At 36.9% G+C, this 23340-nt stretch overlaps 1 protein-coding gene across 1 annotated transcript in view; it reads right to left on the reverse strand.

Moving 5' to 3' along the window:
- LOC150091946 (beta-galactoside alpha-2,6-sialyltransferase 2-like) overlaps positions 1–22477 on the reverse strand; it is a 52397-nt gene extending 29920 nt beyond the window's left edge. Inside the window, exons 1-2 of the mRNA XM_090386210.1 lie at positions 21865–22477; positions 2050–2249 (exon numbers count right to left, since the gene is read on the reverse strand). Coding sequence (XP_090242336.1) covers positions 2050–2249; positions 21865–22468 — 804 coding nt within the window. The 5' untranslated portion in view covers positions 22469–22477. The remainder of the gene's footprint in view (positions 1–2049; positions 2250–21864) is intronic.
- Positions 22478–23340: the final 863 nt, after the last annotated feature.

Consider the following 23340-nt stretch of genomic DNA (forward strand, 5'->3'; position numbering starts at 1 on the left):
TGACACTATGCTGCTGCAACAGGATCTGGAAAGGTTGAGCAGATGGGCTGAGAGGTGGCAAATGAAGTTTAACATTGACAAATGTAAAGTACTACACATGGGAAAAAGCAACCCCAAAGCAGCGTATCAACTCTGTGGTACTACACTGACAGTGGTAGAGAATGAAAGGGACTTGGGGGTGATTGTGCAGGCAGATATGAGGTTCTCTGAGCAGTGCAGACGGGTTGCAGGAGTAGCTCATGGAGTATTGTCAATGATATACAGGAATTTTTCCAGCAGGGATAAGGAGGTGATTATTCCATTGTATAAGGCAATGGTCAGGCCACACCTGGAGTACTGTGTACAGGTCTGGAGGCCTCATTTCAGGAGGGATGTAGAGCTGCTGGAACGAGTACAGAGAAGGGCAACAAGATTAGTGAATGGAACAAAGGGGTGCTCTTACGAAGAAAGGCTTAAGTTTTGCAAATTACAGTGTCTGGAAACTAGGCACCAGCGAGGTGATCTGATAGAGGTGTATAAAGCCTTGAATGGTTTAAGCATGCTCAATGCTGATGGGATTCTTCCTCTAGCTCAGAAAAATCACCTGAGAGGGCATAAATTCAAATTGAGGAAAGACAGATGTAGGATAGACGTGCGGAAATTTGCCTTTAGCCAGCGGGTGGTTGGTTGGTGGAACAGACTGCCATCCCTTGTGGTGGAGGTTGATAGCCTAAATAAGTTTAAGGCTCAGCTGGACAGGTATTTTGAACGAACAGAGGGGTGAAGTGGAAGTTGTTTTTTTTTTTTTTTTTGGCTGATGCTGCATAAGCTTGCTTTCTTGCATCAAATGCCTCTACTAATGCTAATGCTAATGATAACAGAGTAAGCAAGGCCTCAATTCTCTTGAGGTTTTCCCCATGGTACATCTCCTATTAATAATACTGCTCAATAGCTAAAATGTTTCAGTAATAAAATTAGTCAATTTCAATTAATATTAACATGCTAAACATGAGTATGAGTTAAAATGGATTATTACCTCTAATAACTATACATGTCACTTTCAGTGCCTTCAGTACAGAAGATACTATACATGTCACTTTCAGTGCCTTCAGTACAGAAGATACTATACATGTCACTTTCAGTGCATTTTTGTTGGATTTTTGAGGAAATCTGGTCTTGAAGTAAAGTCCACGTGGCAACATTGCAGGTGATAAGAAAGTGGCCTGGGATGCTTCCAAGCTTTTAGCAACACACTTTCTGGGAAACAACAAAGCAGATAACCATAAACAGCTTGTGAGAAACCTTCTGTCATCATACAAATTAGGTTAAAACATGTCATTAAAAATACACCTTCATTCCCATTTGGATTTTTTCCCAGACAACGGGGGCACATTAAGTGATGAGCATAGTGGGAGATTCCATCAGGACATCTTGGCAATAGAGAAATGATACCAAGGCAAATGGAACTCTGCAATGATAGCTGACTACTGCTGGACTGTGACAAGCGATGCTGCAGATGCGGGGTGAAGAAGAAGCGTAAAATGTGAATCAAGCGATTTTATGTACAGGCACTCCTTGACTTACGTACTTAATCAGGTTTTTTTCATGTACGTAAGTCCGTTTTGTACGAACCTACCACATGTATGTAAGTCTGTTTTGTACCTACCACATCCTCAAAATGGTAGTGCAAATGAGTGCCGTAGACTGTTTTGGTTCAACCTGGACTTCCCCAGGTACAGATAATTTGTAGGGACTTGAAACTTTGATTAGATCTGTTGCCCACATATTTATGTTTCGAGAAGATCTGCGCAGCAGAAACTTTTAAATAAAATTTTAACCTTTTTTTAAACTTTGTTGCTTGTTATGCTTAATTTGCATAACTTTTTATATATTTATTTGCTTATGCTTTACCTTTGCACTATCAGAGAAAAGGTTCATAAGATTTTAACAAATTGCTTTAGCATAAACTTGTGCACATTAGAAAAGACTGCATTATGGTTTGTTTGTTTTTTTTTTAAATTCAGAAACCTCATGGATATGATATCATGAAAATAAGAAATATGAATATACCTCATCTAGTCCACTATGGTAATGAGAAGGATCCCAAGCAACAAGAGTAATATTCCTATAAAGCGACGACCTGAAGAACTCAAATTCTGGTTTTGATACAACTTGAGAGTTGAGAACCCGAATACTAGTCTTAGAACCTACATCAGTCTCATATCCTTGAGTAGGGGCACTGTTAAATCGAAGGACAGCATCATGGGAATCTAAAAGAAAGAAAAAGTATATTAGAAACAATATATATCAATGTTAATGCAAAGAACATTTCAAAATAAATAAATACAAAAAACTGCATAAACTGGGACAGAGGAAATGAGTTATTTATGACATTATCAAAAGGAAAACATAATGTGATATTACGTTACCTTTTATAATGCAACTTCCACTTTGTGGAAAATTTTATCACTACATATGGTAAAATTTTCCATAAAGTGAAGGTTACAATTCGGAAAGACACCACATTACAAAAAAATCAACATTGGAGTAAATCATCAAACTACAGGAAATATAAGATTCAGTTCAGAGACAAAATATATACTAAAATATTATCTCTGCTAAATAAAGCAAAAATTAATTTACTATTTCATGGAAACCAATAAACAAAATATAGCAATATACAATAAGCTTCCATTATAGCACTTTCAAAAGACTAGCCCCAAAGAGCATTATAAAGTATTGTTTGGTGTTTAAACCCCAAAAGTGATATATATATATATATATATCATCTTTTTTTTTCATATTTCTTCACTACTTTTGGTAGATAACTGATATTTCAATTTTTTTATTTTATTTCACAGTTTATGAAGCAATGTAATCAGCAAGTCAAAAACCTACACAAGTGTTTTAAATAGGTATGCTATATTTTTTTTTACTTTTTAACTTTTATTTTTCTCTTTCGTTCTTTTTTTTTTGACTGATGCTATATAAGCTTGCATCATTTGCCATTACTGCAGTATTATAATGTTTATGCAGCAAAATAATAAGATATAACTTTAAGATTCAATACACTATTTTCTAAACCTTTAGATGAGAAAATTATATTAGACGAGAAAATATGTTACTCGCATATTTTCTCATCTAATATAATGTAATGGTCCTTCCAGTTTTTATTCTGGCTTATTAGCACATGAATGAGCCATTCTGCACTTTTGCTTGTTTTAATTTACTTTGCATGAATTTACTCACCTGTTATTTTTTAATGTATTCTAAATTATTTCTTGGTTTCTTTTTCTTGAAAGTAATTTCATTTTAATATATTTATACGTTTTAATTATGAAGTAACTTTTATTATTTTAAGTATGAAATATCAAATATTTTATCCTCACTAGAGGTGCTGTCTTTGAATATATATATTCTCTTTGCATGCTTCCTATTTTATTTTTTTCACAGCATCAAGTGCTTCACTGGCTAGTACTTCAGGGTAATTTACTGGCTGCAGTAATGTCAAAACTACAACAACTCAATTGTACTCTTCTAGATTGAGAAGTTATCAAAACACTACATCCACCTTTCACCTGATGGAATGCACTGTAGCTTCTTTAATGGCTGAATTCTACTTCTATTCTTAGGCAGGTAGTTTCATTTATATTAAAAGAAATATTGCATAAAACAATGAACCAGTTAAATTGAGTTTATTGAAATAAACTGGTTTGTCGGTTGAAGCAATATTTATTTTAATATGATTATCCCTGGCACTCAAGGCCACCTCACTAAGTTTCATTTATTCTTCATTAGGTGACCATTTTATTTATTTTATTCCCTATAAATTTTCATTTCAGTTTTAGTGAGTCAAGAAGATATATCTCACTGGCATTTCAGAGTTTTCACTTCTGAAAAATTTTCTTCCATTCTAATCTTACATTTTTGAAAACCCTAAACCTTCAAAGAGAAGATTTAGGATTTTCAGCATTTCATTGGTTTTCAGCATTTTATTTCTTTTCCTATTATTCTGTTTCAATAAAAACAAAGACTTCATTTTACTACTTAAAATTTTTTTTAAGTCACATTTCCTGTTTGGTCAGTGTTGACAAGAACACTGTTCATACAAGAATCTCACAGCCAATCTGTAACCAGCAAAATAAAAACACACACATAAACAAAAAAGAACTGGCATATTAAGACAATTTATTTTACATTTTTATACATCAATAATACAAATAATGCAAATATAAATCATCAACAATATTAATATTTTACTGTATACAGTAAAAAATATTAAAAATGAAAATATATAAAGAAAATATATTCATAATAACATAATTAATTTTACATATTTTTGCTATGCAGAATAACAACAGTTTCTAGGTCAACTGTGTTCTTTCTTGGAACTAGCAAGAACACTCACGCACTAGCAAGACTTTTTAGATTTCTTGGATGTTTTCTACAGCAGCATGTTAGAGGGGCAATAAGTGGAAGCAATTCTCTTGATCCGGTTATCAGCAGTGATTCTTCGTGCATTAAGAATATGCAGGTAAAAGACCCATGGGTAGGCAGCGATCACAGTGTATTAATGTGGAATTTAATTAAAGACATAACTATTGTCAAAGTTGGGTAAGGCTTTTGCTTTCGTAAGTATGACTAGTGACTACAGTGGTTTGAGAGAGTTTTTAAATTCTGTACAGTGGGACCAACTGATGATGTTACAACAGCAAATTCTAAATGGCAAGCAATCTGGGAAGCAATCATAGAAGCCACTAGGCTTTTCATACCAATTAAGAAATAGCGTTCAAGGTTTAGACATGAATGAATGTCAGGTGAACTACTGAGACATGTGGTAGAGAATAAAAGTGTATGAAATGCATATAAATTATCAGTTGATACAGAAGCCTATATATATAAATTAGTCAGTAATCAAGTCACAAAGGAGGTCAAGCAAGCTAAGGCAGATTATGAGAAGTTTCTAGTAAAGACAGGGCTGTGCAAAGGTATTTGGGGGCTGGGATGCAAAATGGGTTAAGCGGCCCTGTTTATTTACTTTGAAACAAAAAAATATATTAAATGGCGCCCATATTTATTAAGTATTATTTTTTATAATTATTTTAATAATATTAAAATATAATTATATTTTTATAATTATATCAGTCAAAACAATCACCTATAATAGATATTAAATGTTATCATGAAGTTGACAGAAAAAGGGAATTTACACAAATGTTTATGTATTACAATATATTGATTACTACAGTATAATTAAATAGGCAAAACAAAAAAAAAAAAAAAAAAAACCACCTATAACAGACAAATGTTTTTATTAATTTGATATACAAAGAGGGAATTCACACAAAAAAAATATTTTATGTATTTTTAGTTTTGTTTTGAAGTCTTTTCCATCCATTTATTAATTACATCCTCAAAAGAACATTCACTAGCTATTTCCCATTCAGTTGATGATATTGCCCAAGCATTTAATCTTTCTTGAAGCACTGATGACTGTAAGTATGTTTTTATTCTTATTTTTGCATGCATATTATTAATAGGTTTTCCATATTCACTTCACTTCCGAAACACTTCCTAATTCATTTCACAAATATACGTGGTCTCAATTCTAATCGCAACAATGTCAATTTCCACTTGCAGTCTGCCAAACCCCATGTACTTTTTCTGAAAGAATCTCAGTTATTGGTTGATTCAGCTACTGCTCATCTCAGTTGCCCAAATTATTCACTGTATGATTCCTTTCGCCTCAAAGGTGGTGCTTATGCATATGTCCATTCTGATATTCCCTGTCAAAGATTTGGTAATTTGGAATCTCTGGCTTAAAATCTCTCTACCTCATTGTGTCAAATTCATCTGTTGTCTCTACCATTCTCCCAACTCCACTAATCACTTGGAGCTCTTTGACTTCCTTTCTTTGCAACTTGACTTTCTCCAGTCGAACATTCCTAACAGTGAGACAACTTTCCTTGGTGATTATAATGTTCACAACTCCCGCTGGCTTCTGTTTTCTAGTCACACCAACCCAGCTGGTTGAGATGCTGAGGCTTTTGCAATTAATAATGAACTTGCACAGATTGTTCATTTACCTACAAGAATACCAGACAATCCTAATCATACAGCCAACATGCTTGATCTTTTTCTCACAAACAAGCCTTCTAAGTACACGGTCGAAGTGAGAGGTCCTTTAGGCACCTCAGTTCACAACTTGGTGATTGTCTCTTCTCCAAAGGAGCCTTCATCTCATGGCTATTCCCAACCTCGAATTGTTTGGCATTACAAGAATGCAAAATGGGATGACCTGCGAGATTTCTTTTCCTTGGTCGGATTACTGTTTCAAAACTTCTGATGTCAACGTTTGCTCAGATTGTGTCAGTGAAATTATTCTTGCAGGAATGGAATACTTTATCCCACATCTCCACTTTAAAATCTCGTCCTTTATCTAAACCTTGGTTTTCCAATAAATGTGCTAAGGCTGTTCAAGAGAAGAATGTTGCATATTGTAATTGGCTAGTTTCTAATTCTTCAGTTTCATTTTCTGCCTACACCAAAGCTCACAACAATTGTAAAGCAGTTATTAATCAGTTCAAACTAGAGTTTGAACAGGCTAAGAGTAGAAAACTTGCTTCTTGCCTAATGGTAGCTGATAATTCTGGTCTCTTGCCAAAGCTATTGGCCACAACTTTTGCCCATCTCTGCTCCCACCTCTGTCCATACCAGATGGTTCTGTTGTCACTTCAGCAAAGGATAAAGCTAACCTGCTAGCATCCCATTTTTCTTCCAACTCATGTATTAATGATCTTGGTAAAACACCTCCCACCATTCCCAACACGCTCCATTCAATGCCTCCTGTGGTCTTCCGTCAAAAGGATGTTGGAAGGATTTTGACGAACCTTGATGCTAAGAAAGCTCCAGGTTCCGATGGTATTTCTCCAATTTTTTTTTTTATGTGAACCCCAAACACAAGAGGTATTAGAACCTATAGTACTTAGTACCATGCTTGGGTGAGGTTGAGAAGACGAAAGAAGATATTTGTTGACATTGGACATGAACTTCTGTAGATTGTTAATTTTCAGGAAATACGTATGAAGGAAGGTTTTTCCAGAAAACGGCAGTTCAATGAATAAATGAGGAAGATGAAAAGTTGGTTCTGTGGGTTTGAAGTTGGACAGTAAATGGATGTTGGCTGGTGGCGGCACGTGTTCGGACTGTTTTGAAAGAGAGAGCAGGAATTATAGAATCCAATTCAGAAGAACAGTGCCCATGGAAGTATCTGTAGAAGAGGCATGCAGCAGAAACAGTGCATCTATGAGAAAGCGAGTGGAGAGACTCTGTTAGAGATGAATCATTAATTAACCTAACTGCCCTCTTCTGAATGGAATCAAGAAGCCTGAGGGAGGTTTTGGGGGACACCACCCCAGATGTGGGAACAATATTCCATGGCACGGCGGATTTGCGATTTATACAGAGTGAGCAGCTGTTTGGAAGAAAAGTAACGCCGAGAGCAAAAGATAAAACCAAGTTTTTTAGATGCAGAGGAAGCAATATTTGTAATGTGCTTGTGCCAAGAGAGATTAGAAGTCAGGGTAATTCCCAAAAGAGATATATCATTTTGTCTAGAAATCGGAGTGTCACTAAACATAAGCATAGGAGCAGAAGAATCCTTTTTGCAAGATATAAGACAAGACTAAGTTTTAGAAGGGTTGAAATCAACTAAGTTGTCTTAGCCCCACTGGAGAATTACCTGAAGATCGGCATTTAAGGAATTGGTAGCAGATTTTCGAGAAGTTGAAGCTGATTGAGCAGGACAAGGTTTCTCAAATTGGAAAGTTGAATGCAATGTGCTATCATCGGCAAAACTATGGATATGATTTCCAGTCAATGGAAGAAGGTCATTGATATACAAGAGGAAAAGAGTGGGGGAAAGAACTGAACCTTGGGGGACACTGGCATTAGTGGAGAAGTTAGAAGACAGAGAGCCATCTACCATCACCCTCAGTGAGCGATCAGAGAGAAAACTGGATAACCAATTACTAAAAACAGTTGGCAAACCATAAGATGGAAGCTTGTTTAGAAGACCTTTATGCCAAACACGATCAAAAGCCTTTGAGATGTCAAAAGCAACTACTTGTGTTTCACCGAACCTTTCCATTGAATTAGTCCATAAATGAGTAACATAAGCCAGAATATCACCAGTGGATCGACACTGACGGAATCCATACTGGCGATCGTTGATCAGACGGAAGGTTTCTAGGTAGTTTAAGAGTTGGCAGTTAATTGATTTCTCCATTACTTTAGAAAGAGTAGAAGTAATTGCAATGGGACGATAATTGGATGGGAGGGATTTGTGACCCTTTTTAGAAACTGGCTGGATATGAGCAAATTTCCAATCAGAAGGAAAAACACCTTTGGAATAAGAAAGTGAAAAAAGGCGGCAAAGAATAGGAGTAAGTTCAGGAGCACAGGTTTTGAGAACAAGTGAAGAAATACCATCAGGACCTGGAGCTTTCTTAGCATCAAGATTCATCAAATCCTTCTAATATGCTTTTGACGGAAGACCACAGGAGGCATTGAATGGAGCATGGTGGGAATGGTGGGAGGTGTTTTACCAAGTTCATTAATACATGAGCTGGAAGAAAAATGGGATGCTAACAGGTCAGCTTTATCCTTGGCTGAAGTGACAACAGAACCATCTGGTTTGGACAGAGGTGGGACAGAGGGCAAGAAGCAAATTTTCTACTCTTAGCCTGTTCAAACTCTAGTTTGGACTGATTAATAACTGCTTTACAATTGTTGCGAGCTTTGGTGTAGGCAGAAAATGAAACTGAAGAATTAGAAACAAGCCAATTATGATATACAACGTTCTTCTCTTGGACAGCCTTAGCACATTTATTGGAAAACCAAGGTTTAGATAAAGGACGAGATTTTAAAGTGGAGTGTGGGATAAAGGATTCCATTCCTGCAAGAATACTTTTACTGACACGATCTGAGCAAACGTTGACATCAGAAGTTTTGAAACAGTAATCCAACCAAGGAAAAGAAGAAAAGAAGTCTTGCAGGTCATCCCATTTTGCATTCTTGTAATGCCAAACAACACGAGGTTGGGAATAGCCATGAGATGAAGGTTCCATTGGAGAAGAGACAATCACCAAGTTGTGATCTGAAGTGCCTAAAGGACCTCTCACTTCGACCGTGTACTTAGAAGGGTTGTTTGTGAGAAAAAGATCAAGCGTATTGGCTGTATGATTAGGATTGTCTGGTATTCTTGTAGGTAAATGAACAATCTGTGCTAGGTCATTAGTAATTGCAAAAGCCTCAGCATCTCGACCTGCTGGGTCGGAGTGACTAGAAAACGCAAGCCAGCTGGAGTTGTGAACATTAAAATCACAAAGGCAAATTACCTCACTGTTAGGAAAGTTGGACTGGAGAAAGTCAAGTTGCAAAGAGGATGTCAAAGAGCTCCAAGTGATTAGTGGAATTGGGAGAACGGTAGAGACAACAGATGAATTTTACACAATGAGGTAGAGAGATTTTAAGCCAGAGAAGATCAAAGAGAGGAGATTCCAAATTGCCAAATCTCTGACAGGGAATATCAGAACGGACATATGCACAAGTATCACCTTTGAGGCGAAAGGAATCATACAGCGAATAATTTGGGCATCTGAGATGAGCAGTAGTTGAATCAACCATTAACGTTACTCATTTATGGACTAATTCAATGGAAACGTTCGGGGAAACACAAGTACTTGCTCTAGACATCTCAAAGGCTTTCGATCGTGTTTGGCAGAAAGTTCTTCTAAACAAGCTTCCATCTTATGGTTTGCCAACTGTTTTTTGTAATTGGTTATCCAGTTTTCTCTCTGATCGCTCACTGAGAGTGATGGTAGATGGCTCTCTGTCTTCTAACTTCTCCACTAATGTCAGTGATCCCCAAGGTTACGTTCTTTCCCCCACTCTTTTCCTCTTGTATATTAATGACCTTCTTCCATTGACTGGAAATCCTATCCATAATTTTGCCGATGATAGCACATTGCATTCCACTTTCCATTTTGAGAAACCTTGCCCTGCACAATCAGTTTCAACTTCTCGAAAATCTGCTACCAATTCCTTAAATGCCGATCTTCAGGTAATTCTCCAGTTGGGCAAAGACAACTTATTTGATTTCAATCCTTCTGAAACTCAGCCTTGTCTTATATCTTGCAAAAAGGATTCTTCTGCTCCTATGCTTACCTTATGCTTAAACAGCTGCTCACTCTGTACAAATCGCAAATCTGCCCTTCCATGGAATATTGTTCCCACATCTGGGGCGGTGCCCCCCAAATCTCTCTTAGGCTTCTCGATTCCATTCAGAAGAGGGCAGTTAGGTTAATTAATGTTTCATCTCTAACAGAGTCTCTCCACTCGCTGTCTCATAGACGTACTGTTTCTGCTGCATGCCTCTTCTATAGATATTTCCATGGCCACTGTCCTTCTGAATTGGCTTCTATAATTAGCATTAGCATTAGCATTAGTAGAGGCATTTGATGCAAGAAAGCAAGCTTATGCAGCATCAGCCAAAAAAAAAAAAAAAAAACCACTTCCACTTCACCCCTCTGTTCGTTCAAAATACTTGTCCAGCTGAGCCTTAAACTTATTTAGGCTATCAACCTCCACCACAAGGGATGGAAGTCTGTTCCACCAACCAACCACCCGCTGGCTAAAGGCAAATTTCCGCACGTCTATCCTACATCTGTCTTTCCTCAATTTGAATTTATGCCCTCTCAGGTGATTTTTCTGAGCTAGAGGAAGAATCCCATCAGCATTGAGCATGCTTAAACCATTCAAGGCTTTATACACCTCTATCAGATCACCTCGCTGGTGCCTAGTCTCCAGACACTGTAATTTGCAAAACTTAAGCCTTTCTTCGTAAGAGCACACCTTTGTTCCATTCACTAATCTTGTTGCCCTTCTCTGTACTCGTTCCAGCAGCTCTACATCCTTCTTGAAATGAAGCCTCCAGACCTGTATACAGTACTCTAGGTGTGGCCTGACCATCGCCTTATACAATGGAATAATCACCTCCTTATCCCTGCTGGAAAAATTCCTCTATATCATTGACAATACTCCATGAGCTACTCTTGCAGCCTGTCTGCACTGCTCAGAGAACTTCATATCTGCCTGCACAACCACCCCCAAGTCCCTTTCATTCTCTACCACTGCCAGTGTTGTACCACAGAGTTGATACGTTGCTCTGGGGTTGCTGTTTCCCATGTGTAGTACTTTACATTTGTCAATGTTAAACTTCATTTGCCACCTCTCAGCCCATCTGCTCAACCTTTCCAGATCCTGTTGCAGCAGCATAGTGTCAGTAGTGTCCTTGACAACCCTGCCAACCTTTGTATCGTCTGCAAACTAGGACATTAAGCCCGATATACCATCATCAATATCATTTATAAATACAGAAAACAATAATGGACCCAACACTGAGCCCTGAGGGACTCCACTAATAACATCAGTCCACGATGAGCAGTGTCCATTGATTACCACTCTCTGTCTTCTCCCCCTCAACCACCCCTTTATCCATAGCAGCAATTTGCCTCCAATGTCACACTGCTCCAATTTGTGTAGCAGTCTTCCATGTGCAACAGTATCAAAAGCCTTTCTAAGATCCAAGTATATAATATCAAAGTTATTCCCTGCATCCAGTTCTTTTGTGACTGCATCATAGTATCCAATCAAGTTGGTCAGGCAAGACTTCCCCTTAACAAAACCATGCTGTGTCTGAGCTATAACTGAAGTCTTGTCTAAATGATCCTGCAGTGCTTCTTTAACCAGTGCCTCCATTAATTTTCCTGGAACAGAAGTTAAGCTCACAGGTCTATAATTACTTGTGTCAGCCTTTAATCCTCCTTTGTGAATTGGGGTCACATTTGCACATTTCCAGTCTATGGGTACCATCCCTGAGTCCAAGGAAGCTCTCATAATTATGGCTAAGGGTTTGCTTACTTCCTTTGCTGCCTCCTTTAATATAACTGGATAGATCCCATCCACCCCGGGTGCCTTTCTTGTGTTTATCTTCAACAGTTTCTCCTCCACTTTACTCCCAGTTATTTCAAGATTCTGTAGCTTACTGCTAGAGTTGAATACACCTCTGGCATTCCCCTCGCTGAATAACTCCTCATGTGTGAATGTCGATGCAAAATATTCATTTAGTTTGTTAGCTACCTGAGCAGGATCATCAACACTTGACCCATCAATATCAAGTGGACCAATCTGATTCATCCCCTTCCTTCTAGAGTTTACATAAGTAAAGAACTCTTTGCTGTTTTTCTTTGCATCCCTTGCCAAGGATTTCTCGTAATCTGCCTTCGTCTGCCTAACCTCCTTTGTAACTTGGTTGCATATCAACTTGTATCTATCATAGGCTTCTGTGTCATGTGTTAATTTGTATGTATCCCATGCATTTTTCTTCTCTGCCATATGCCTCATTAGTTCATCTGACATCCATTTTGGCCTAAACCTTGAACAATATTTCTTAGTTGGTATATAAAGCCTAGTAGCTTCCAAGATAGGTTCTTTGAATGCTTCCCATTTTGAATTTGCTGTTGGTAACATCATCAGTTGGTCCCACTGTATAGAATTTAAATACTGTCTCAGTCCATCATAGTCGCCTTTACGGAAGCAATAACCCTTCCCTTTACCCCTAATGGTAGTTACCTCTGCTCTCCTGCTCTCTCTTTCAAAGCAGTCCGAACACATGCCGCCACCAGCCAACATCCATTTACTGTCCAACTTCGAACTCACAGAACCAACTTTTCATCTTCCTCGTTTATTCATTCAACTGCCGTTTTCTGGAACAACCTTCCTTCATACATATTTCCTGAAAATTAGAGTCTACAGAAGTTCAAGTCCAAGGTCAACAAATATCTTCTTTCATCTTCTCAACCTCCAACCCAAGCACGGTACTAAGTACTATAGGTTCTAATACCTCTCGTGTTTGGGGTCTATCTACATAAAAAAAAAATTCAATATAGCACCTGAACACTGTTTTGTGATCACTGTTGCCCTTAAATGCTTTGATCCTTTAACATGTTTTTTTATACATGCGCTGTCCCTTAAAATGGTATTTACTATTTAAACAGCGAGACCTAATTCCGTGCAATAGATGACAAACTTTGTCCTGCTTTGTACTTCTTAATTAATTAATCATCTTCATTTCTAGATCAATTTTGTTTCATTTCCTAGCCCTGCCACCACTTGCACTTTCCATTGGTCCCTTTCCCTTTACCATTGTAATAAGTAAATAGGAATGAAGAGAAGATTCTGAAAATTTATTTATGTTTTTTATATGATTGAAGATTTCAGTGAAGGGGAACTCATTTCACTATAATACCATAACGTAAAAACCCACAGAATTCCAGTTATCGGTATTATCGCAAATGCAATAAGATCGAGTTTACTATTCGTTCATAACAGATGCGCTAACAGAAAAGCCCAATAAACAGGAAAGTGCAAATTGTTTTTATTGTTTTATGGCACTGACCTCCAGAAATGTGTTTTAGAAAAATATCACAAAGGCGTCCAAAATTGATTCTTATAACGGAATATATGATAACGATGAAAGTGTAGCGCAATTTCCATTATAAATATAACCTTTTAGAGAGTCAATTAGCTTAGTTATATAGCGAAAATTTCAACTTCCAAGGTCATGGAACGAATCGCCAAAAAAAAAATAAATAAATAAAGTGTTATTGGGTTCACATTACGATGTTTTCACAATACCTCCATTTATTCCTAAGGGATGCAAAATACGTTTCCAAGATTTTTTTTAAGTTTGCACTGGCCTTACGTAAAGTCGAATTTCTGTAAGTCAAGTATTACATAATGCGGGGAGTGGCTGTATCAGGAAATATTTCTTCTAAATTATTTTCTATGATAAATAATAAAATGTCTTTCGGATTCCTAATATTATCTTTGTTTCATTTCCTCTAAATATGTGATTTCTGAACAAATACTATTTGAGACGTCATTTGAATAATCTGCATAAAAATATTTGAGGCTTTCTTTAAATCTTCACATTTTTTGTCAAAAAACCTTTTCTTTTTTCTATTCCTACTTTCTTGTATAAAGATGCATTTTGCATGATTCTTCGTCTGTCAAGTTCAGTAATATTTTCGGTGTTAAAAATGAAAATAAGTCAGCAACAGTTTTAAAACCCTTGAATCTGTGTTTTAGTTGACTGGTTACAATGTCAACTATTCTATAAAAGACATTAACTTGAAAACAATGACGTAAATTTTCAAATCGGTGATCTACAAGTTAGTCGTAAATTTTTTTTATTATTTGTTTTCTTTCATTTTTAACATCAGTTTGAGTACCCAATTAAAAATTATTTCGAATTCATTTTGTTGTTGTTGTATTTGGGTTTTCTGGCACAAGGGCCTCTTGGGCCATATTGTGCCTGTTCGATATTTGCTTATCACAAATTTCTCATGTTATTGTGATCATAGGCTGTTATAGAGATTTATCCGTTTCAAATAAGTAAACAGTTCCTCCAAATTTGCATCATTGCCAAGAATCTGCAATAAGGTTATCGGTTCCTTCAAATGGGATAGGGAGGTAAAGGTTGATTTTCTGGTAGTTGAAAGTTGGGGAGAATATGAATTCAATGAGAATATGATATATTGTCAACTTTGACTGGCACAACCAACAGTAAGGAGGGTTCTCTCCCATAAGCAAATACAGATGAGTTGGATGTGAATGTCCGATGCGGAGCCTTGCTAGAATTACTTCTTGTCGCCTGCTTTTCCTGATACTAGATGTCCACAATTTTGGCTCTTTTTTTATCTGCAACAGTTTATTATTTATTTGAGCTTTCCAGAGGTCAGACCATTGCTTCCTACATGATGTTTCAATGATGGATTTGTAGTCGGTGTAGGGCACTGTTTGTTGCCTGGAAGTTCTTGAGTCAGGGTGTTTAGCAGCGGCATCCGCTTGTTCATTACCTGGAATGCCTGCATGACCAGGTATCCAGCAGAAGGTAACCTTCTGGTTGGCTTTTTTACAGTAAAATAACTTGGACCGTATCTCTTTAAGAAACGGATGAGAGGGCGACATGGTAGTTTGAATGGCAGTGATTGCGCTTAAGGAGTCTGTGTATATCAGAGATTGCTTTATACAGCTGTTGTGTATTCTATCTAGAGCTAGTTTAATAGCAAATAATTCTACAGTATAGATAGTACATTCCGTAGGAAGAGACACAGCAACTGAAAAGGCAGAAGAAACTGCTGCAGCACCAACGGCTGCATCTGTTTTGGAGCCATCAGTATAGATAGGTACTTTATCTGAGTTTTCCAACAAATGAGTTTTATGGAGCTGTTGATAGTTTATATTTGCCACAGAGGATTTTCCCCATCTTGAAAAGAAATTGTCGCAGAGAGGTGAGAATTCAGTCCAGGGAGTTTTAGGAGTAGCAAGGTCTTGGAATATGTTGTGAAATTGATGAAGGTATATCAGGCTTAATGTCGAAGTTTGCAGATGACACAAAGGTTGGCAGGGTTGTTAATGACAGTAATGGCAGTGTGCTACTGCAACAGGATCTAGATAATTTGGGCAGATGGGCTAAGAAGTGGCAACTGAAGTTCAACCTTGACAAATGCAAAGTACTGCATATGGGTAGAAGTAACCCCAGAGAAACGTACCAACTGTGTGGTACTACACTTAAGGTGGTAGAAAATGAAAAAGACCTGGGAGTAATTGTGCAGTCAGATATGAAGTTTTCTGAGCAGTGTAGACAGGCTGCTAGGGCGGGTCATGGGGTTTTGTCAATGATATATAGGAATTTTGCTAGCAGGGAAAAGGAGGTGATTGTCCCTCTGTATAAGGCAATGGTCAGGCCACGCCTTGAGTACTGCGTACAGGTCTGGAGGCCTCATTTTAGGAAGGATGTAGATTTGCTTGAGCGTGTACAGAGAAGAGCAACACGATTGGTGAGGGGAATGAAGGGATTCTCTTACCAAGAGAGGCTTAAGTTCTGCAAATTGCAGTGGCTGGAGACTAGGCACCTGCGCGGTGATCTGATTGAGGTCTATAAGGCCTTGAATGGGTTGAGCACGCTGAATTCTGATGGGATCCTTCCACTTGTTCAGATTACCAACCTACGGGGACATAAGTTCAAATTAAGAAAGGACAGATGTAGAATAGATGTGCGGAAATTTGCCTTTAGCCAGCGGGTGGTTAATTGCTGGAACAAACTTCCATCTGTCGTTGTAGAAGTTGATAGGTTAAATAAATTTAAGGAGGAACTGGACAGGCATTTGGAGGGAATGGTGTGATTTTTTTTTTTTTTTTTTTTGGCTGATGCTGCATAAGCTCCTACACTTGCTTTCTTGCATCATGTGCCACTACTACTACTACTACTACTAATTTAAGATCCCAACTGATCGTGAGTTCTTGCAGTCGAATCCCAGCGGGGCGGTTTTCATTAGACTTATTGTGATATATCGAATTCATTTTGTAGTTGTTTTACTACAACAAAAGACATTTCTAAATGTGTTGTGCTGCCTGAGCTATATATGTAAATCCTTTCTTTGAAGAAAATCTCAATGCCAAATTTATAGTCAAAAAGAACCTTTTACATTACTACAGTAATAACAATAAATTCAAATTTTTCCATGTTTTTTTTTATTCTGATTGCTTCTGTATTTTCATCTTTTTTTTTTTTTTTTGTAGTATCCAAAATGATTTTGTTTAAAACTTTCAGCATATCCGTATATTGGTCATGTTCATTTCAAGTAGTTTAATGCCTTCAGTAGTGTATTAGCATTAGCATTAGCATTAGTAGAGGCATTTGATGCAAGAAAGCAAGCTTATGCAGCATCAGCCAAAAAAAAAAAAAAAAAAAAAAAGTAACATAAATAAATAAAAATAACCACTTCCACTTCACCCCTCTGTTCGTTCGAAATACCTGTCCAGCTGAGCCTTAAACTTATTTAAGCTATCAACTTCCACGACAGGGGATGGAAGTCTGTTCCACCCACCAACCACCCGCTGGCTAAAGGCAAATTTCCGCACATCTATCCTACATCTGTCTTTCCTCAATTTGAATTTATGCCCTCTCAGGTGATTTTTCTGAGCTAGAGGAAGAATCCCATCAGCATTGAGCATGCTCAAACCATTCAAGGCTTTGTACACCTCTATCAGATCACCCCGCTGGTGCCTAGTTTCCAGACACTGTAATTTGCAAAACTTAAGCCTTTCTTCGTAAGAGAACCCCTTTGTCCCATTCACCAATCTAGTTGCCCTTCTCTGTACTCGTTCCAGCAGCTCTACATCCTTCCTGAAATGAGGCCTCCAGGCCTGTATACAGTACTCTAGGTGTGGCCTGACCATTGCCTTATACAAGGGAATAATCACCTCCTTATCCCTGCTAGAAAAATTCCTATATATCATTGACAATACACCATGAGCTACTCTCGCAGCTCGTCTGCACTGCTCAGAGAACTTCATATCTGCCTGCACCACCACCCCCAGGTCCCTTTCATTCTCTACCACTGTCAGTGTAGTACCACAGAGTTGATACGTTGCTCTGGGGTTGCTGTTTCCCATATGTAGTACTTTACATTTGTCAATGTTAAACTTCATTTGCCACCTCGAAGCCCATCTGCTCAACCTTTCCAAATCCTGTTGCAGCAGCATAGTGTCAGTAGTGTCCTTGACAACCCTGCCAACCTTCGTATCGTCTGCAAACTTGGACATTAAGCCTGATATACCATCATCAATATCATTTATAAATACATATTGTTGTTTTATTGCTATTAATGAAGACAGACGACCAGCACTGTGTACAGTTTAGCTTTTTTAAAAAAAGTGTGATTCACCACAATATGAAGATTGATGCTATGTCCAAAAAACACACAGATACTTTGCACAACTGCAAATACTTCTGGGATACCATTAACTGCATCATTCACCACTAAGTTGATATCATGAGCCACACAATGAATATATAATGCATTTGGTTTCATTTCTTTTAGGCGAGCTTGTACCCCAGAATAAACCCCACTCATTGTGTTAGGCCCATCATATCCTTGTCCCCAACATTTAGAAAGATCCAAATCATTTGATTGCAGTGTGGTGGAAATAGTCGTTGTTATACCTGCAACAATTTAATTGGTTACATGAACAATGCCAAGAAAAGATTCCACAATTTTTAATCCTGAGGTTTATTTCTAGTTTCGCTGTTTAAAATTTTGATGTATCAACAGATAATGCTCGGCTAATGTTTTTTGAAATGTCCTGAGTTGTGTCTAATATGACAGAAAAAAAGGAGAGGCTTTTATTTCCATTATTAATTTGTTTTTTTCAAATGCAAATTCACAAACATTCTATCAACTCATTTAGTATTTTAGGACTTAAATATTTTGATTTGCCAAATAGCAAATTTAACACTTTAGCATTAGTTGAGATATATGATGTAAGAAAGCAAACTTATAGAGCATCAGCCGAAAAAAAAAAAAAAAAACCTTCCTATTTCATCCAGTCACACCAAATGTTTGTCTAGTTCAGAATTAAATTTATTTAAGTAATCAACTTCTACAACAACAGATGGAAGTCTGTTCCAGCAATCAACTACCCGCTGGCTAAAGGCAAACTTCCCACATCTATTCTATAACTGTCTTTCCTCAATTTCAATCACTGCCCCCTCAGGTTCTTAATCTCAGCAAATGGAAGTATCCCATCAGAATTGAGCCTGCTCAAACCATTCAAGACCTTGTACACCTCAATCAGATTACCTCGCAGGTGCCTCCAGATCTGCAACTTGCAGCCTCCAGTCTCCAGATGCTGCAACTTGCAGAACTTAAGCCTCTTCTGGTAAGAGAGAGTCCTCTCACCAATCTTGTTGCCCTTCTCTGTACTCGTTCTAGCAACTCTACATCCATCCTAAAATGAGGCCTCCAGACCTGTATGCAGTACTCAAGGTGTGGCCTGACCATTGCCTTATACAAAGGGTAATCACCTCTCTGCTAGAAAAATTCCTATATATCATTGATAAAACTCTATGACCTGCTCTGGCAGCCCATCTGCACTGCTCAGAGGACTTCATATCTGACTGCACAATTACCCCCAGATCTTTTTCATTCTCCATCTCCCTGAATGTAGTACCACACAGTTGGTAAGTTTCTCTTGGGTTACTACTACCCATATGCAGTACTTTGCAATTGTCAATATTAAACTTCAGTTGCCACTTCTCAGCTCATCCAGTCTTACCTTTTTGTATTTTAACCTTTTCCTGGTACACTATAACCTTGCTGTTTTTGCGCCACAAAAATCAAATCAAATCTCAGCTCACTACCTAACTTTTCTAGATCCTGTTGCAGTAGCATACTGTCTTTAGTATCATTAACAACCCTGCTAACCTTTGTATCATCTGCAAACTTGGACATTAAGCCTGGTATACCTTCATTGATATCGTTAATAAATACACACACTTGTCTCATAGTGTCATCATATTCAGCTAAAATTTTACATCAGACAAAAAGTTTGCATTGTATGTACTGTATCTTTCAAATTCTTTCGATGAACTTGAAATACGATTGAATTTTTTGATAATTTTTGAGTTTTTTTGATAAGCCGCTCCAAAACTTGACTCCAAAAATCACGTTCTTGTCGTAAATTCTCTTCTACATTTTTGTCCGAACGTTTCTTTGTCATCCATAATTCCTTGACATAACATTTTGACATTTTGTTCTTTGCAGTTTTAAGTCCTTACATTCCTTCTATCTGAAAAACAAATTTTACAAAGGTCACTCAAATGATTAACTATCCTTAATGTACAATGCACAGCTATGAAAAATGCTATGCTGATTTTTGCCTTTGCACCTTCTGTATCACCAATACCCTATGATGCTGTAAACCTAAAGGGCTCTTTGGCTTTTTTGTGCTCAATTTGTATTACAATGCCTTTCATATCACTTAATTTGGCTGTCAGAGTTTACAATAACATTTTAAATATTCACCATCTAATTTGCAGTCAGTTCTTTGAGCCATTGATCATGAAAGTATTGAATACATTTTTTGCTCATTTTCACAAAGGGGCAAAATTACACACTAAAGTTTAATTAATATGAAAATTTACAAACAAATTTATGTACTCAAAGTAACTGAATCATCACAAACGAAAGAGAATAAGTTTTCAACAACACTGTTAAACCTATTCAGAACAGTGTTCTACATGCAGAAATGATTAAGTTCTGCATTTATGTTTTGAGCAGACTACTCCAGTAATTGGAAAAGTGAACCGGCATAAAAAGTGGCCCTCTGCAGTGGAAAGTTAGACTGCACAAAGTCAAATTACAAAGAAAGGAAGTTGAAGAGTTCTGAGTGATTGGTGGAAATTCATATTATAATAATCAAAATGTATCAATCTATTGTGCAGGGTCGGATTGGTAGTTATATAAGGATCTGGGAAGTGTTTTCAGTGACCATCAAAGTTTTTTTACACTACTAATTCCTGACCGACTACAAGATTTAGGAATTTCTCATGATCACTTAAGACAGTAAGAAAAAGGGTGACAGGGTTACATTGCAGGTGAGATAGTAAATGCAAAAACAATTTTTAAGCAATAGAAATTAGAAAAATTAGTAATGTAAATTATACACATGAAATATATAAATGTTTAACTTACCAGTATTCAAAAAAGACCATTTACAAGCTTTATTCAAGACTTATTTTTTTTTATATCATATACGAGGCACATCAGATGATAGGGGGGAGTTTTTGATACAGTGGACATAAACATTGGCTTCACTTATTTTGTGTAAATGAAAGCTATTTTTTTTTTAATTTCTTTATAATTTTTTTTTCAACCTAATACAGGAACTTTGAGTTCTTCAGTTCTTCTTTGAGATTTTCATAACATGAAATTTTCCAGTGGGTTCCCCACAAAATGCAAATCAGCTTGTGAGCACACATTTGTACAGATCTTCCACATGAGACAGTATATGAACTCTGTGATAAAAACAGCTGATCTGCCGAAAATCACTAAAACAAAAAAAATAACCATAATAAAATTATATATCTTTTTACAAAAATTTTTTCATAAATTTAGAAGTAACGTAAGATATGAAGCTTAATATTCAATTATACATTCAACAGACCTTGCCACTTGGGCCCACAGGTTACGGATGGAGAACCCACTGAAAAATTTAGTGTCCTAGAAAACCAATCCATCAGTACTCTTGTGACATTTTGTTTTAACTGAATTGTGGCAATTCGTACTTTGTGACAACATTCCTTGTCACAAAGTATGGTCAGAACAATAGGTTTAATGAGAATAATATGATAAACTTGCCATTTCCAGCCCTGATTGTGTTTGTTCTGAATGTCAGATGTAATACAAACAGAAAACATGCAACCTTATAGAAGGAATAGAGCACGATTTCAATCTCCACATAACAAAAACCTGTAGAAAGTGTTTCCTCCAAAGGGTTAATGTTCATTAAAGCCACTGGGACACATGGTCAATATTAAAAATTTTGTTTTTAACTTCTCTGTTCATATGAGACCATTGTATTTTAATTTGTAATGGAATGTCACAATTCTCCAAGAAATCCTTCAAGAAGCTGGAGAGGTGGGGTTGCCAACCCCAAGTATAATATAAATTAAAATTAACTTCTTATAAACATGCAACACATACTATAAATATCTAAAGTATTACACCAGAACTAAAAGTGTTTGGAAATTTTCATTCTCATTTGCTTACTCTGCATAAATGCAGTTTGATTTAGATGAAAAAAAAAAAAAAAAAAAAAACACTATTAAATGCATTTATAATAGTATATTATTGGGTGAAATTTAATTTTAAAAAATATTATGATAAGAGAATAACTAGTAGCAATAAACCCTACCTATTTCTTTTCCTAGTCTGGATTTATGCATGGATCCAGCACTGGATACAATGGCACATGAATTAAATGGACCAAACGATTCAAAGAAAGATTTTTCAGGAAAATATTTTCCATATCCTAATTTCTTAAAAGGCTGTGTCTCTTTATTGAGCATTTCAATTCTTATAGATCTTTTCACATCACATGTTAATTCCTTAGCATGTTTGTAAGCCACTGCTCTCTGTCCTTTAAAATTCACTTTATAGTGATTTGTTTCTCCTTTCTCTTTATGGAAGATAACATTTCCAGCAACTAGCTGGGATTTCCTGAGCTGAATCATTAGCTGATTTTTATAAGTGTTGATTTTGCTCATCAACTTGTCTGTAGGCACTTCACTTAAATTATGATGATTGCCAGTTGCAACTGGTGCCTCACCATTTGAAGCATGCATAGCACCAGGAATCGGATGGCCAGATAGGAAACTAGGGTAGAAAGATGCATCTTTTTTTAATTTAGAACTCCTCATATGCATCACTTGCTTTCTTTCAGCAGTAGTTCTCCAATACTGACTCCACAGAACATAGGTATATCCAACAACACCTAAAACAGTCATGGATATAAACATCCAGATGCTAATGGCTATCACAGGTATTTTCATGGTCATTACTGATTTATTTCCAGGCAGACACCTAACTGTTCAACCTAAAACTGAATAAATAAAAATAGTATTATGAGTATAAAATACTGAATTGAATCAATAAAGCTATTGGAATTAAATTAAATACATTGCTAGTTCTAGTATAAGTTTTAATAGCACATAGGCTACAATGTATCAAATTGACTCAAAGCAGAAAAGTACAATTTTCAGCATTACAGAAGTTATCCCCCCCATTTGAATCTCTATCTCTCTCTTTCTCCCCCCCCCCTCGGGAAACAGGGTTATCTATTCAATGTCCTCCACTCAAGTGATAGTTTGTTATATTAAGGAGTTCTTGTTCTTGTAGTTGGAACTACAATGAAGACCTCATTGATTTTCATAACCATATGAATAGCCTTAACAACATTAAAATGAGACTATGAAAATGAGATTTCCTTCCATTTCTGGATGAGCAAGTCAACGTTTCTAAATACCTCAGTCTGCAGAAGAAAACCGAATAATAGATTATGAAGCTTCAACTACTATTACAACCAGCACCATTTATGCATGGGCTAAAATAAACCATGGCTTGGGGCCTTGCTATCCAAAGGGGCCTCACTGTTTCCTTCTGAGAGGATAAAAATCTATAATTAGATATTTTGGAACCTCCACCCATGGTTTGGCTTAGGGACTCATCTCGTCTTAATATGGCCCTGGTTACAACCATCGCCATTTCTGTTAAGTCTGGAATGATTAAGGAGTACTCAGCAGGCAATATTAGCAAAGAACTTGATAAGACTAGACACATCCTACAGAAACCATTATTCTCCAAAATTCTTTAACAAATTCATCTGATAACA

The sequence above is a fragment of the Mastigoproctus giganteus genome, chromosome 1, assembly GCF_048544385.1.
Source record: "Mastigoproctus giganteus isolate SK-2022 chromosome 1, ASM4854438v1, whole genome shotgun sequence".
NCBI lineage: Eukaryota > Metazoa > Arthropoda > Arachnida > Uropygi > Thelyphonidae > Mastigoproctus > Mastigoproctus giganteus.